Source organism: Lepidochelys kempii, chromosome 14, assembly GCF_965140265.1.
Source record: "Lepidochelys kempii isolate rLepKem1 chromosome 14, rLepKem1.hap2, whole genome shotgun sequence".
In the NCBI taxonomy this organism is placed as follows: domain Eukaryota; kingdom Metazoa; phylum Chordata; order Testudines; family Cheloniidae; genus Lepidochelys; species Lepidochelys kempii.
Genome location: NC_133269.1, coordinates 20300016 through 20316689, shown reverse-complemented (window position 1 = coordinate 20316689; position 16674 = coordinate 20300016). Strand labels below are relative to the sequence as shown.

The 16674-nt window shown below is 45.5% G+C and overlaps 1 protein-coding gene across 1 annotated transcript in view; it reads right to left on the bottom strand.

The window, feature by feature from the left end:
* Nucleotides 1-2442: 2442 nt before the first annotated feature.
* The window catches only part of METRNL (meteorin like, glial cell differentiation regulator), a 34756-nt gene continuing 20524 nt past the window's right edge, over nucleotides 2443-16674 (bottom strand). Inside the window, exons 3-4 of the mRNA XM_073310558.1 lie at nucleotides 4110-4169; nucleotides 2443-3364 (exon numbers count right to left, since the gene is read on the bottom strand). Of these exons, the coding sequence (XP_073166659.1) occupies nucleotides 3048-3364; nucleotides 4110-4169 (377 nt within the window). The 3' untranslated portion in view covers nucleotides 2443-3047. The remainder of the gene's footprint in view (nucleotides 3365-4109; nucleotides 4170-16674) is intronic.

The following is a 16674-nucleotide window of genomic DNA, read 5'->3' as shown; positions in this document are numbered from 1 at the left end:
CAAAGTGTGTCAGCAGTTTGCAGGAGAGGTGACGCACAGCACAACAGCAGGGGCAGGGAGCACTGTGATCTCCCTGACACCTGTCAATAGCAGAAGGTGCAAGGAGCTTTCAGGAGAATGCACTAAGATGTTTTAACTCAGCCTATTGCAGAGCTGCAATAAAAGGAGGTGACGCACTCTGCCCCCTATGCTCCCAGCTTGAGGAATGCAGTGCAAGGGTAGAGAAAGGGAACAACCTGGGCTTAAATCCAAGCATTGATAGTGGGAGGAAGAGGGAAGTGCAGGGGATTGGTCACTGAAATTAAACCACAGCCAAAACCATGTTTTGAATAATAAAGTTGCCTTGCCTTGGTATAGAGTTTATTTATTGTTGCTGTTATTACAAATGCTGGCTGAACATTCAATCCAATTTTCTCTAACAAGCTGCCATAAAAAAACATTCATTTGATCTATTGACTTTTTGTTACCTTTCTGGAAAAACCCCACAGAAATGAATAGAAAGGGATCACCTTTCTACACAGTTTGTGAAACATCCTGCAGGATTTAGTAGAGAATGATTATCTCACAGTCGAATGTTATAGGTTAAGAACTACAGAAAGGATGTAATTCCATATATTCTGTGGATTAGATCAGACCTCCATCAGTCTGTACCTGGAGAGGAACCCCCACCCATATGTGGAACGCGATGAGCCTCAGCTGCCCTTTTCAACACTGTTCCACCTTCAGGCACTGCGTAGAAACTCATCCACGTAGTCCAGCATCTGTACTGGAGGAGGGGGAAGAGACAGGTTAGGCTGATCAGCACATCATCCCCTGCCCCGCCAAGCTCACAGATATGTCAGAAAAAGGTAACAGTACAGGGCTATTTTTTTCTTCTTCACTGCCTGGGACCCCCCCACGCAAGGATCAGTGCAAGTCTCATACAGCCAAGCAGGTAAGACTGTCTAGAGCCAGAGCCGGTGAAGAGGTACAGGGCCTTAATGTGACTAGCCACAGCCTCCAGAGGATCTCTTGCCAGGGTCTTCCAAGTGTGGGTTGGGCCCCATGGCTTTTTCAACAAGTAAAAGGAGACAAAGCCTGTGACATGGAGAGATCTCTGCAAGAGGATCCTAGTGGGGATTTCCTTTCCAGAACCCCCTCCATCCCCTGGCCAATAATTTCAACAGAACCCCAATGACTTCATTCCTATTAAACCCTACAGGACTTTTCCATAACAATAATGGCCCATTTTAGAACCTCAAGCGGGGGGATCACTGTTGCCCACTGTAGACATGTCCAATCTTGGCAGCTAACCCAATTTACATGCAAAGGGGCAAAGCTAAATCTTAGGGAATAGTTCCCTTAGTTAAAATGGAGGTAAAGGAGATTAACAAGACAGGGTGAGAGGAAGGATTATCCCTTAATGGAAGGTTTACTCATGGAAGCATTAGTGGAAGAGAGATGGTGTTGATGGGAAATATTGGGGTTGGAACAAAAACAATAGCTATGCACCCCCAAAGTGGCAGCATTAGAAAAGAGTTGACACAGATATGTAGCAACAGGTTATGTGGAATGTCATGGCTGCTTCAGAGAGAGCTACCATATTGTCATTCGGACACCACCACACTGCAAAGGAACCAACCTCTTGTTCATTTTGAAAGGGTTTTATTTTCCAGGTGAAATTGAATAGGAGGGGATGAACCTACCTTGGTGACACATCTTCAGGTGAAAGTGCCCACATCAGAGAGAGCTACCACAGGCCAGTTGAGGCTCCTAGAGAATGGGAAGAGTGGGGAGGGGGCATAGGCCACTCAAGACAATCTGCTGCCCTAGTCAAAACTTCAGCATGCTGCCCCCCTGCTATCCCCTAGAATGGAGGGGTTTCGGGAGGAACACGGTGAGCCTTCTGATGGTTCAGTGGTTATGGTAGAAGGGGTGGCGGGACGGGGGAAGCACCAGGTTGTAGCGCCACTCCCTCAGATTTGGCCCAGCTGCCCCCTCTATCATGAGTGGGTCAAGCACCACTCAGGTTTGGCCTCATGGCTTCCTCCTCTATCATGAGTGGGTCAAGCACCACTCAGGTTTGGCCTCACTGCCTCTACCACTGTAGGCAGAATCCGCTGATCTAGGCAGCTGCCCAGTTTACCTATAGCTAGAACATGCCCAGGTGGAGGAAATACTTGTTTTGGACTGATTTCCCAAGTAATCTACCATGGGTGAAAGCAAGAGTCATTCAAAGCTTCTTGCCTGGGATATGTTTCTTTAAGAAATCTCCAAAAATAGATCCCACTCCCCCTTTGAAAACCACTGCAGTTCCCAACCCCACATAGGCACTTGGGCTTCAGCAGCCAAAAAATATGCAAGCAGTAATCTATAGCATATGGACGCTTGATCCACATGCACATCTGGACCTGTGGAGGCTACAATTATGGAGAAGGAGAATAAAAGTCGAAACAATGTAGGTCAAATCCAGGGACCTTTATTTCTCTGGAATGGAAACTATTTGCCAGCCTGAACGAAAAATTGCAGGCGGTGATTGTACATTCTTTCAAATAAAAAAGAGGAATTTGGCTCCATAAATTTCTGTCATAAGAAACATCTTCGAATTGTACACCAAGCTTTTTACAAAGCATCAATGTTAAGATGATTTTACCATGTTCTATCACATTCTCGACCATTTATACAGAATACACCATACCAAATGCTACATCAGCTTAAGACATTTTAAACATTAGTATTAAAAAGATACAAAGGCAGGTTGATTTTCATTGAGTTTTTTAAAGACATTGGAGTTTTCTGTTTGCTTGTTTTCCTAAGGAAGTTGCTAAAAAAATATAATAACTTAGTTCATAGGGACCAGATGGGTTAAAAATCCAGCCTTGGTTGCTTGGCAGCCTTCTGAGCTCGTACCTCTGTTGCTTCCATGGACACATTCCGCGTGGCTCTCACTCTGCACACCAGATTTCTCCATGCTTTCAGTTAATTACCGTTTTGTTCAGAGCGTTTACCAGGGCCAGGAATTAGTTCCGGCCAAGCGCTAAGAGCAATCTTCAGCCAAATAGGGGGCGTCAGTCTGGGCCAATTTCACATGGGTTTAGCCCTTTGTCCTTTGCCTCTTTGTACATCCTTTGGAAGTCTTTAAAACGAGGGGCACAGCCTAACCTGGCCTCCCCAAATTGCATGCGTCCCGTGAAGAGGAAGTCTCCATCTCCTGGTCTCACCCCACATTCCAGTGGGGTCTTTATTTGTCCCCGCCAGCTCCCATTTTCCTCTGTGGGCTGAAAGACTTTGCTCTTCTGCCTGTAAAGTTTGTTTGCACTGATATCTATTACAGATTCTTGCTGCTCTGCCTCATTTGTTACATCTCGGATGGAACCCCTGACAACTAGGACACAAACAAAATAAAGGGAGGGTTACATGAAACTGCTTTGGGAGGCTTGGATCCAAGTTCAGCGCCAATATAAGCATCCACTTACATCACCTCTGAATGTGACCTAGTAAGTTCAAATGACTAAGAGAGATATTTATAATCTTTGCAGCCCATCTCCTGGACTACACAGGCCCACTTGCTTCTATTACTTTAAATTCAAGCATGAGAAAGTTGCGTTAAAAATAGTAACATAATAATTATAAGAAAAAAGTTACACCACAGTAAAAAGCATGTTCAGAAAATTCATGTTTCTCTCGGTCAATACATTTTGCTATTAGCTGAACATTAACTTCCCCCTTCAGAAATCTGAAAAGAACACAGCTTTGGTCTTTTGTTAGTGGCCCACTTTAGGACATCAAGGGGAAAATCCTATTGCATGCCCCCAAGAAACCTTTGAACTTCTACCTCTATTATTGTTGCTAGGTCTCTCTTTGTCCTCTATAGAAAGAGCTAGCCAAGTACAATGGCTTTAATTGAGGCCCTTCATGTCTCCTCCCATAAAAATGTTCTCTCTTGGTTCTTTGTGTGTCCCTTTGCCCACAGTTTGTTTACAGAAACCGGTGAAAGTTCCCTGTTTGTTGCAATTTGGTGTTTAAATTTAATCATTGTTTGCAGCAGTTTCTGTAGCCAAATCCAGCAACCACCATAGTAAGGGGGAGTGGATGGGGGAGCAGCAGCAGAGAAGAAAAAAACAACTCACCGAAATCACTAGTGCAGACAGCCAAGAGGACTTCTGTATCACTGCAGGGACGGCAGGGAGCTAGAAAGAAAGGGGGCAGAGATAATGAGAGACTGGAAGACAAGTTGCAGGACTGTTTGTGTTAGCAAACAAGTGGCTTACATTCAAATGAGTAAACATGCAGGGTCCAGTCACCCAAGTGGCTGAGAATGCTCAACAACCCAACTGAAGCCGGTGGGAACTGAATGTGCTCACTGCTCAGCACCTTGCAGGATCAGACCTTTAAGATTAACGTATATTCCAGGAGGAATTTTTAAGAGATTCACTATATAGTAATTATACTGTGTATGTATTATAGGTACTGTATAAACCCTTTTAAAGTGTATAGACACACACACACACATATTATAGATATATATAGATAGATATCTATGTATCTATACACTTTAAGAGGGTTTATACAATACATATATATGTGCAGATGCAATGTATTATGGATATGTTTATAGTATGATCCATTGTAGAATTCAAAGCCCTTGTAAAAGCTTTGAAGATCACACTGGATTTAAAGTATTAGGGCAAAACTTCCTTTCTATAATTTATATAAGTGTAGTTGAGTTACTTCTCAAGCCATTTAGCCTAACAACAGATCAAAGATCCAGTATGTTGCCCCAGGGGGTGGGGAGGGGGGGAAGCATGTGTTTGAAGACATCAAGACAGAATGGAAACTCAAGCCCATATCTGTTAAAACTCAAGTAGTACAAAGACCATTTCCTGTACTGCTAGAAATATCTGAGAATCTACAGTAATCTAATCAATGCAAGAATGTGGCTCCTCTTTGTACTCAGCCAGCTACTTCTGAAGAGAAGGTACTGTAGTCGCAGTACAGATGTTTCTATAATACCCTATTGAGTGAAGGAATTTGCTTACTATCAGGGTCTATACTATCTAGCAATACTAATTAAGTCTGTTTGTTGAATGCTTGAGAATCAGAACGTGTTCTTGTTGTTTGATGTGATCTTAAGGTTGCACCTGAATATCAGTAAGAAAAATGAAAAAATATCAACTGTACTATTCTCTCTGGATTATTACAACTGCTAAGACAGCTAAATGGAGATCACACAATGGGGACAAAGTCTAAGTGTTAAAAAGCAAAGTTTACTTGGTCAGACAATCCGAGATTACGGCAAATTAAAAGTCACCCAAAATCATCATCTGAAACATTTAATAAGCAGATTTGCCAACTTTCAACCCTGATAGCAAATTCATCCATTGGACTCAGAGGTACATTTAGACAAATATGAACAAGGCTCCCTGGCTTAGCTATTTCCTCAATGCTTAACTTTTATACTTCTTATTTTAGACAGCAGAACCGTTCTTCAACGTAAAACACAGCAAATCTGTCTTGTTTTCCAAGGTCCCATCAAAGCAGTGATCCAAAGAGAATAATTACTACTACCAGTCGAATGATTAATACATCACGTAATACACTGCTTAATAGGATTAACTGGAACACAAAATGCACATTTCTGGGCAGGAGAGATTTGAGAGAATAACTCAAAGCAGGCTGTGAAATTCTTGAGAGCTACAGACTAAGAAAACAGGCAAAATGGTTTTGATAAAATGGTCCTGACCTGAACCTTTATCCAAAGACATGAACTAAACAGAACTTCTGAGGATTACAATTAAAACAACCAAACCGAAACACACTTTCCCATACTCAGCATTTTTGTGCTATTTTATAGCATTCCACTTTTCAGTCAAGTTTGGAAGCACTGTACCCAACCCAGCCAAAGGCAAGAAATAGTTGAAGTCTCACAAGAAAGCTTGAATGGGAGATTTCTAGCACAATTTCTTTTGATTGGTATCCAGACCAAACCTCCAAACCTTCTGATAGCTAGCAAAACTAACATAGGCTGATCTATAGAATCATAGAACTGGAAGGGACCTCGAGAGGTCATCTAGTCCAGTCCCCTGCACTCAAGGCAGGACTAAGGGTTTGTCCACACTGACAATTTACAGAGCTGCAACTTTCTCACTCGGGGGGTGAAAAAACACCCCCTTGAGCGCAGCAAGTTTCAGCTCTGTAAAGCGCCAGTGTAAACAGTGCACCAGCACTGGGAGCCGCGCCTCTCATTGAGGTGGCTTTTTTAGAGCACTGGGAGAGCTCTCTCCCAACGCTCTGCTGTGATCACACAAGTCACATGGCAGCACTTTAGCGTTGTCAGTGTAGACTAGCCCTAAGTATTATCTAGACCATCTCTGACAGGTGTTTGTCCAACCTGCTCTTAAAAATCCCCAATGACAGAGATTCCACAACCTCCCTAGGCAATTTATTCCAGTGTTTAACCACTCTGACAGTTAGGAAGATTTTCCTAATGTCCAACCTAAACTGCCCTTGCTGCAATTTAAGTCCATTGCTTCTTGTCCTATCCTCAGAGGTTAAGAACAACAATTTTTCTCCCTCCTCCTTGTAACAACCTTTTATGTACTTGAAAACTGTTCTCATGTCCCCTCTCAGTCTTCTCTTCTTCAGACTAAACAAACCCAATATTTTCAATCTTCCCTCATAGGTCATGTTTTCTAGACATTTAATCATTTTTGTTGCTCTTCTCTGAACTTTCTCTAATTTGTCCACATCTTTCCTGAAATGTGGTGCCCAGAACTGGACACAATTCTCCAGTTGAGGCCTAATCAGCGTGGAGCAGAGCGGAAGAATTACTTCTCGTGTCTTGCTTACAATACTCCTGCTAATATGTCCCAGAATGATGTTTGCTTTCTTTGCAACAACATGACACTGTTGATTCATATTTAGCTTGTGATCCACTATGACCCCCAGATCCCTTTCCACAGTACTCCTTCCTAGGCAGTCATGTGCAACTGATTGTTCCTTCCTAAGTGGCGTACTTTGCATTTGTCCTTATTGAATTTCATCCTATTTACTTCAGACTATTTCTCCAGTTTGTCCAGATAATTTTGAATTTTAATCCTATCCTCTAAAGCACTTGCAACCCCTCCCAACTTGGTACCGTCCACAAACTTTATAAGTAAAAAGAACAGGAGTACTCGTGGCACCTTAGAGACTAACAAATTTATTTGAGCATAAGCTTTAGTGAGCTATGCTCAAATAAATTTGTTAGTCTCTAAGGTGCCACAAGTACTCCTTTTCTTTTTGCGAATATAGACTAACACGGCTGCTACTCTGAAACTTTATAAGTGTACTCTCTAGGCCATTATCTAAATCATTGACGAAGATATTGAACAGAATATTTTGGACGCAGAACCAATCCCTGCGGGACCCCACTAGTTATGCCCTTCCAGCATCACTGTGAACCACTGATAACTACTCTCTGGGAAAAATTTTCCAGCCCGTTATGCACCCACCTTATAGTAGCTTCATCTAGGTTGTATTTCCCTACTTTGTTTATGAGGCGGTACTTTTCTTTTAGTATCAACAGCCTTACTAAAATCAAGATATACCACATCTACTGCTTCCCCCTATCCACCAGGCTTGTTACCCTGACAAAGAAAGCTATCAGGTTGGTTTGACATGACTTGTTCTTGAAAAATCTGTGCTGACTGTTATTTATCACCTTATTATCTTCTAGGTGTTTGCAAATTGATTGTTTAATTATTTGCTCCATTATCTTTCCGGGTACATAAGTTAAGCTGATAGGTCTGTAAATCCCCAGGTTGTCCTTATTTCCCTTTTTATAGATGGGCAAATACAGTGGACATTCTTCTGGAATGTCTCCCATCTTCTATGACTTTTCAAAGATAATTGCTAATGGCTCAGATATCTCCTCAGTCAGCTCCCTGAGCATTCTAGAATGCAGTTAATCAGACCCCGGTGATTTGAATATATCTAATTTGTCTAAGTAATTTTTGACTTGTTCTTTCCCTATTTTAGACTCTGATCCTACCTCATTTTCACTGGCATTCACTATGTTAGACGTCCACTCGCCACCATCTTCTTGGTGAAAACCGAAATAAAGAAGTCATTAAGCACCTCTGCCATTTCCACATTTTCTGTTATTGTCTTTCCCCCTCTCATTGAGTAACAGGCCTACTCTGTCCTTGGTCTTCCTCTTTAGCAAAGCACTTAAGCGCGTACTTTAATGCCATTAATTTTAATGGAACTTAAGAACACGCTTAAGTATTACACAGTTTGCTATGGCCCCAATTCAGTGCATGTGACAAAGTTAGGGAGTCCAGACCAAAAAAATATTTTATTGTATTAGGTTTTACAAAACCTGATAATGGAAAAGCTGTGATGATTTGTAAAATGTCGGTGAAAACAGTTGTGTGTTTAGATCCAGTTATCTCTCTGTAGCTCTTACAAACCCAAACAAAATATCTGCACATGAGAACAACCAGCCCATTTTAGTTCTCAAAACAGAGTGCAATCCAAATAAGGGCATTAGATCTGAAAAGAAAATGATACATTAAAGGTTCTTTTCATTTTAATAGTCTAATGGTAGTAGTACAGAAAAGGACATTTGTTAGTATATTTGAAATACGGAACCAGGTCCTGATAACAGTGGGTTCTCAGAAGAATGGACACCATATTAACTTTCTCCTTTCAAATCTAGGCAGCGGCAGATTAGCCACTAGGCCAACTGTGGGGCCCCTGTCAAAATGGGCACCCCGACCCCACTCCCCAGCAGGAGCACCAAGCAAGCCCCCGTGTCCCGACCCCATTTCCTGGCAGGAACACGGGGGGAGGGGCAGGGGGACCGCATATGGAAGGGATGGGGAAGGGACCCCACTTGCTCTGGCCCAGGGGCCCCATAAACCCCTAATCCGCCTCTGATTCTAGGTCAAAATGGGGTGCTTTGTACACCTTCCACTAAACCATTACTCAGAACTCCTTTCCAGTTCCAAGCCGACTCACAGTAGTTTAGTGGTGAGGCAGCACATTCAGAACTACTTGTAGCACCACCCATGGTGACAACACAAAGCATATTCTAGAACACCTCCCTTCACAGCATCCCTACCACCTTTTTGTCACTTGCATTCAGACCACCAGGTATACTGTGCAAAGAGTGTGCGTGACTGGGGTGGGGGTCCGGGGGAGAGACACCGATCCTTGCTGAGGCCAACGGACCATAAAAGGCAGAATACATTCAAAGTCATTAAAATGGAAAGTTCAATTTCATACAGTCTCATGAAGAGAAAGAAATCACAGGGAGGAGTCAATGTCCGTGGATTTTTTAAAAACATGTGCTTTATTAGGGTATAACACAGGGGTGGGCAAACTATGGCCAGCAGGCCAAATCCACCAGCCATTTTAATCTGGCCCTCGAGCTCCTGCTGGGGAGCGGGGTCTAGGGCTTGCCCTGTTCTGGCACTCCAGCTGGGGAGCAGGGTTGGGGGCCACTCTGTGCGGCCCCCAGAAGTAGTAGCATGTCCCCCCTCCGGCTCCTATGCATAGGGGCAGCCAGGAAGCTCCGCGCACTGCCCCCGCAGCTCCCATTGGCCGGGAACTGCAGCCAATGGAAGCTGCAGGGGCGACACCTGTGGACAGGGCAGCGCACAGCAGAGCCGCCTGGCCGCACCTCCACATAGGAGCCAGAGGATGGACATACCGCTGCTTCCAGGAGCTGCTGGAGGTAAGCACCCCCAGAAGCCTGCACCCCTGAGCCACCCCCCCGGTGCCCAACGCCCTGCCCTAGCCCTGATCCCCCTCCCGCCCTACAAACCCCTCGATCCCAGCCCACAGCACCCTCCTGCACCCCAAACCCCTCATTCCCATCCCCACCCCAGAGCCCGCACCCCTAGACGGAGCTCCCTGCCCCAGCCCAGAGCCCCCACCCACATCCTGAACTCATCATTTCTGGCCCCACTCCGGAGCCCACTACCCCAGCCAGAACGCTCACCCCTTCCTGTACTGCAACCCCAACTTCGTGAGCATTCATGGCCTGCCATACAATTTCTATACCCAGATGTGGCCCTCAGGACAAAGACTTTGCCCACTCCTGGAATAACACGTACAATGTGTTAAATTAGTGCTGACTTACACATATTACCATACTTAACATCTGATACAGGCTGTTGGCTGGCCACGTTTTCTCCATCCAAGGCCAGAATGCCATGCACACCCTGACCCCATCCTACAATGTGGACAGCATATTTATTTACATCAAAAATGCAAAACACTTATTTTGTCCCAGGAGAATTAGGATCTGATTGAAGTTCTTTTATGAAGAAACCTGCACAGTTATTAGAGAAGAGCATCAAAATCATAGCAGGACGATATTCTACCACACTCCACATTGCATTCCCTGCTTACTGACTATGTTTTGTGGCTTACTAGGTTCTTTCACTTTCAACACTGAGCTATCGGAACTAGAGACAAAAGAAACCCCAAACTTCAACCAATTTGATTTTTAAAATTCATTAATTCAACAAGCCTTAATTCATGCAGCAGCAGAAGAAAAAAGCAACATTTTATTAGTTCCCTCCAAAGCCCAGATGCCTGTAACTCAACTAAAGCGCTCGTGGCATAATGCCTGCATTGTGCATGTCGACTGCCAAATCTATTGGGAATTCCTCTGATGGATTTTGACAGTATCCTGACCTGAAGTAACCTGAGGTAGCCCCCCCAGGTCTGTGCCTCTGAAGGCCTCTCTATTCAATTCACTGCAGAGGGGGATGTAATTACATCATTCCTCACAAGCTAACAGTCATGTCCCAGCTGCTTTGAGCGATTTGCCCTCTGAACCTGATGTTACTGAGGAGGACATGGTGATACTAACAATAGACTGCACTTGTTGGCCAGCAGACTTGTTGAACCTGTCTCTCTGTCCTTCCCATGGGGAGAGAGAGAGAGACTGCTGATAAACTGCAAATGCAGGTGATCACTGCTTGGTGTTTCTAAGCTCAAAGGGCTTCCCAACAGCATGTGCTGGAAAGGAAGTAAAGATGAATGGGTTTGGAAGAGATATCATTCGACACAGAGACTAGATTCGAGTGTGATTTTAATACAGCATCTTGTGATAAAGAACTGGTGTTCCCACCATTTAGAGAGCCAAAGAGTCAAGGGCAGGTGCTGGGGAACAATCTAGTTGAGTCCCAAAGCCAGCTTTTGGGATCTGCCAAATCTACAGCTGCAGCCGCCCCTGTTCCCCTGATGTGTAGCAGTTCCAAAATGCATATGGCCATATGTGAGCTGCTGCTACTACCTAAAATTGAGGGAGATGATGGTTCAGAAGAGATTACATTTTGAGATGAAATCCCTAATAATCTGCTTCCCTCCAGAATCCTCACACTGGCCCTTCAGAACACATACAACCCATGTTACCTACAATAATGTATCATAAGTTTTATAAATAACTATCCTCAGCCATCTCGACTCTCCCATGCCTTGTTCCATAACTCAGTGTTTACACCTGGGCAAAGTAGGTGTCAAATGCTACCAGATCAGAATGTCTGTTTCATACCCATTCAATATAGAGGCAAATAACTGCACAAGAGGCAAAGCAGAGGACAATCAGTCCAATGACAGGAATTTCCAAACCACCGTATTAAGCAGAATCTTCAGCCACACTTGTATTTTTGTCCAACCATTCATCGTTAAACATCTTGCCTAGGCCAGGTGTCCAGTAGTGAAAAATTGCAGCTTCTCATGAGACATCCCCTCAACAAGCCCAAGATGTCTGGTTACTGATTCCACCTCAGTGCCACCCCCTGCCCTATTACATCAGCAGCCTGCATGTTGAAATTTACAAGAACCTTGCTGGTAGGCGGCAAGCAGACAGGGTTCCCCTTTAGGCAGAAATGGAAAGGCTTAATGCAAAGTGTTTGCAGAAAACCACTCTACGGAGGCATATCCTTTGGTTTCAAGAAGTAGGAGTGCGTGCCTGCGGTGCAGTGGGAGGGCAACAGTGGTTTGTTTGTACTTCCCATTCCCACAGAAGATGGCATTCTCTCACATAACAACCCTTCAAAGGATTATTTATAAATCAGACGAACACTAGTTTTAACTTTAAAACCCATTGGGAGAACCCAAGCCTTGCTGAAGCTCTTATCCCTCCTAACTAAACACAGACCCCCAAAAACTACGGAACTAACCTAACATTTGCTGCCATCACACTGATCATCACTCTGCTTGTGTGTTAACAGCCTGTTTCCCCATCTTGTGTCTGTCTGGTCTATTTAGATCACAAACTCTTCAGGGTAGGGACTTCTCTGCTCTTTGTTTGTGAAATGCCTAGCACAATGGGGTCCCACTCTTTGTTGGTCCTTAGGTGCTATCACATAAACATGATTCCTAATAATAATGCCTACTAGTCAAGCTCAGCCCAGGAAAACCACTGTCACCACTGCCCCCCTTGTTGGCAGTCTCAGCAGACAGAGCAAGGACTGAAGGGGGCCCTGGGAGACTGAACTGTCCCTTATACTCCTAGAGGTGTTCCTTCCAGGTAGGGTTAGTGGAGTGCAGGCAATTCTGCACAGCAGCAATATGCTCTGTGCCTATTTTGGGGCCCCACCAGAGGACTTCAGTCTCCAGGGAATGTCAGCACCAAATCCACATGGAACAAACAGCTTCAAAATACTAATCATCAGTGATTCCTGTGATCTAAACTAAAGCTGTAGGGGCAGCGCTTGCGGATTGGGCACTGCGCAGAGCTGCTTGGCCACGGCTCCGCGTAGGAGCCGGAGAGGGGACATGCGGCACCTTCCGGGAGCTGCTTGAGGTAAGTGCCTCCTGGAGCCTGTACCCTGACGCCCCCAGCACCCCAACCCCCTGCCCCAGCCCTGATCCCCCTCCCGCCCTTCGAACCCCTCGGTCCCACCCTCCTGCACCCCAGAGCCTGCACCCCCAGCAGGAACCCTACCCCCCACTCACACTCCAACCCCCTGCCCTAGCCTGGAGCCCCCTCCTGCACCCTGAACTCCTCATTTCTGGCCCCATCCCAGAGCCTGCACCCCCAGCCAGACCCCTCATCCCCTCATGCACCCCAACCCCCAATTTCGTGAGTGTTCATGGCCCGCCATACAATTTCCATATCCAGATGTGGCCCTCGGGCCATGAAGTTTGCCCACCCCTGCTTTAGTGTCATGACTGACAAGATTCAGGCCCCAACCATTGGTTCATTGACCTACTATGTGTGCCAACTGTTAGATAATCATGGGCCAGCTGTAGAAGGGAGGCATAGTGTTTAGTATCATGACCTTTGTTCTGGGCTGCCATTTATATCTCACTCTGAGGTTAGCTGCTCTGTTCAGCTTAGCCCTGCTTAATGACATAATAACTCCCAACAAAGACTGTGAGCTGAATTTATCCCACATGTGACTCCATCAACTGCAGTAGAATTCTGTACACAGAAGTTTTTCCCAGTATGTCAAGTGAGTGACTCTCCTCTTCTGCTGGTGAAAGAAGCAAAGTCATTCTCAAACCTGCATCCTGATGTTATTTAGCTGAGCACATGTTCCACTGCAGTATGTTTGTTATACAGTTTAGAACTTTCATAGTAAAACATTAGTATAGGGAAGTTGCAGTGTTTGCAGAGTTTCATGTAATACTATCCAGATAAGAGACGGGAAAATGCCATAAAGCAAGGGAGTGAGGAGATGGCTCCTTTGTGTCATGTGGTCAGGAGTCATTAACTTCTGCCACAGCTGTGGAGAAGCTCTCTAGGTTAGACCTCCATATTTTCTCCATCATGTGATTGAAATGTGATTTTTGTGGCTGGAGATATTGTCCAAAGTACAGGTGGCTTGGATTTAGTTCTGTTGACATGAGATCTGTTTGCGTCAGATTTAAGATGACTGCCCTTTCACAATTCGCATTGACGCAATTTCAGACCGCATTTTGGGATGGGGTCAGGCAGGTCTTAGAATCCAGATCCAGAACGCTGATGGGAGGAGAAGAGTTGAAGGCTCATCTAGAGCAGCACTTCAGACTCCTGTGATAAGTGATGCAGTTTCCCCCTCCTTGTGTGTTCCTTCTCCACCACCCCTCAGGCTACACGGTGGGTTACAGCTCCCCAAACCGAATGAGAGGTAGATGATGTACTGGTTGATGCAGGTACAGTCATAGTCTGGTAAATGGAACACTTGTCCAGAAACCTCAGCTATTAAGGTAGGGTTCCTGCTGGGGGTGCAGGCTCTGGGGTGCAGGAGGGTGGGACCGAGGGGTTCGAAGGGCGGGAGGGGGATCAGGGCTGGGGCAGGGGGTTGGGGTGCTGGGGGCGTCGGGGTACAGGCTCCAGGAGGCACTTACCTCAAGCAGCTCCCGGAAGGAGCAGCATGTCCCCTCTCCAGCTCCTACGCGGAGCCGTGGCCAGGCAGCTCTGCGCAGTGCCCAATCTGTAAGCGCTGCCCCTACAGCTCCCACTGGCTGTGATTGCCAGCCAATGGGAGCTGCGGGGGCGGCACTTGGGGCGGGGGCAGCGTGCGGAGCCTCCTCGCTGCCCCTACACGTAGGAGCTAGAAGGAGGACATGCTGCTGCTTCTGGGAGTTGTGCAGCGCCCCGGCACACATGGAGCAGGGCAAGCCCCGGACCCCACTCCCAGCAGGAGCTCGAGGGCCAGATTAAAATGTCTGAAGGGCCGGATGTGGCCCCTGGGCTGTAGTTTGCCCACCCCTGCACTAAAGCATGCATAAAGCGTTTACAAATGAGCCTTTTGCTGAAACTTGGGTGTTATGGTTCCAGAACGGTGTCTACACAAAGGGATCACTGCCAAAAAAGCAAAATAAGACAATATCTAGCCTTGCATTAACAGCTTGAAAGTGAGGGCACTTATCTTCTATAACAATAAAAGTACAGCAAGACAAGGTTAAAAACATCAGCTCTGATTCTCTGGCTTAACTTGCTTTCAGCGTTCAGTTCAACATACACAAATCTACAAGCCTTAGGCAGGGACTGGAACTATGGTATTTAATTTTCCAAGAGTAATTTAACCTGCAAATAAGTTTAATGAAATTCAGACTTTAAGATGCTGTGTCATGGATTGTGCCCAGAGGCCTGAGTTCATTTCACTTCCTTCCCGGAGAGAAGGGGTTGGGGAAGCACAATCTAAACCTTATTGTTGGAGACACACTGTGAGAAATATAAAATCCATGTGAGCGCCTAAATCAGAATTTAACTTTTAACAGAAACTTCTTCCAAGACAGCATTAAAGTTCTAAGTACCGAAGAAGCAGGTTTACATCAGCAGTTCCTGATGAAGGGATTTAATGAGCCCGGTTTTTAAACGTCATTTTCAAAATGAAACTTCACTTGGCAGAAGCAACGATGGATCTTCAGTACTATTTATTTTTAAAATTGGCAAGCTAACCTCATTCTGCTGTTCACAGCCACAGCACACACTCCAACAGATCCAACAACTTAAAACAGATCAAAGGCCAGCTAGATGCACAAACATGCATTTATTTAGAAAATGCAGAACAGCTCTTTTATTCAAGCAGCTTTACACACAGTGCTAAATTGCACCTTTGGGCTCAGCCCCGAGCAAGGGCTTGTACACACCCACACCAAGGGGTTGCACACACATGCACGCACACACACGGGAAGGAGGGCAGAGATGAAACTTGACTCATTCCCGGTTCCTCTCTGCCCACCTATTCCCAGGGGAAGCCTTCAAAGAGGCTCTGCGCCAGCCTCAGACCCAGGCAGGCCTGACTCAGCCAAGCAGGGGCGGGACTTTCCTGCCTCAGCCAGGCTGATTACAAGAGGGGCACGAATTCGGATCAACACTCTTGCGCCTCAGCCGTTGCACCACCCCCATTCCTGTAACTCCTATTAAGCCTGCCTGCAATTAGCCCTTTGGAGCAGAGTTGGCTGCATATAATAAATATTCTTCTGTGCTTAAAATTACTTGTGCAGACTGAATTTTTAGCTAAACCCCTTGCATTGTTCCTACCCCAGAGGGCAGGACTTAGCAGAAGTTTTTTTCCACAGAACGGATACTATTTTGTTTCATTTTGCTGTAGAGGCGAATCTTCAACAGCTATTTCTCTGCTTCTCTTCCCCACAACTCAATTAAAAAGTGAACTGAGCTGGTGGGAATTGTTGTGTACACAAAACACTGATATGAAACCATTAAAAAAAAAACCCATGTGTTTATTTATCCCACAGTTCATGCCTCTCTGCTTCACTGTGCATAGCAGCTGCCCCCTTGCACAATCATCATCTCCACACAAGTGACCTAGAACAGCCCAGGCATCTACCAGTTGAATGGACAGAGCATGTAGCTTTTACCAGTCCAAAGGCAGTACTTGCCTGAGGTCTATAAAAACTGAAGAAGGGGTGCTCCCACTACCACTGAGGTCCACGGGCAGTGTGCCCTACTGAGTAGCCCAGCTAATCTCCCAGCTGCTGGAAAACAGAAGGGTGCTGGGACTTCTACAGAGTGTTACTCCTGGACCCAAATGAGCAATTCCATCTTTTATATCAGCCTCTGGCTAGTAAAACTCTCAGACATTTGACGCTCCCCCATCTTTTAGCTGCTGGAAGGGAATATTCTGCCCATAGCATAGCATCCAGTTTTCCTTCCTGCTTTCCTATAACAAGCTCCACCACTACTACTCTTGCCTTCCCTGAGCAGCAGTAGTGTGATATGGACACGAATCTGGTCTG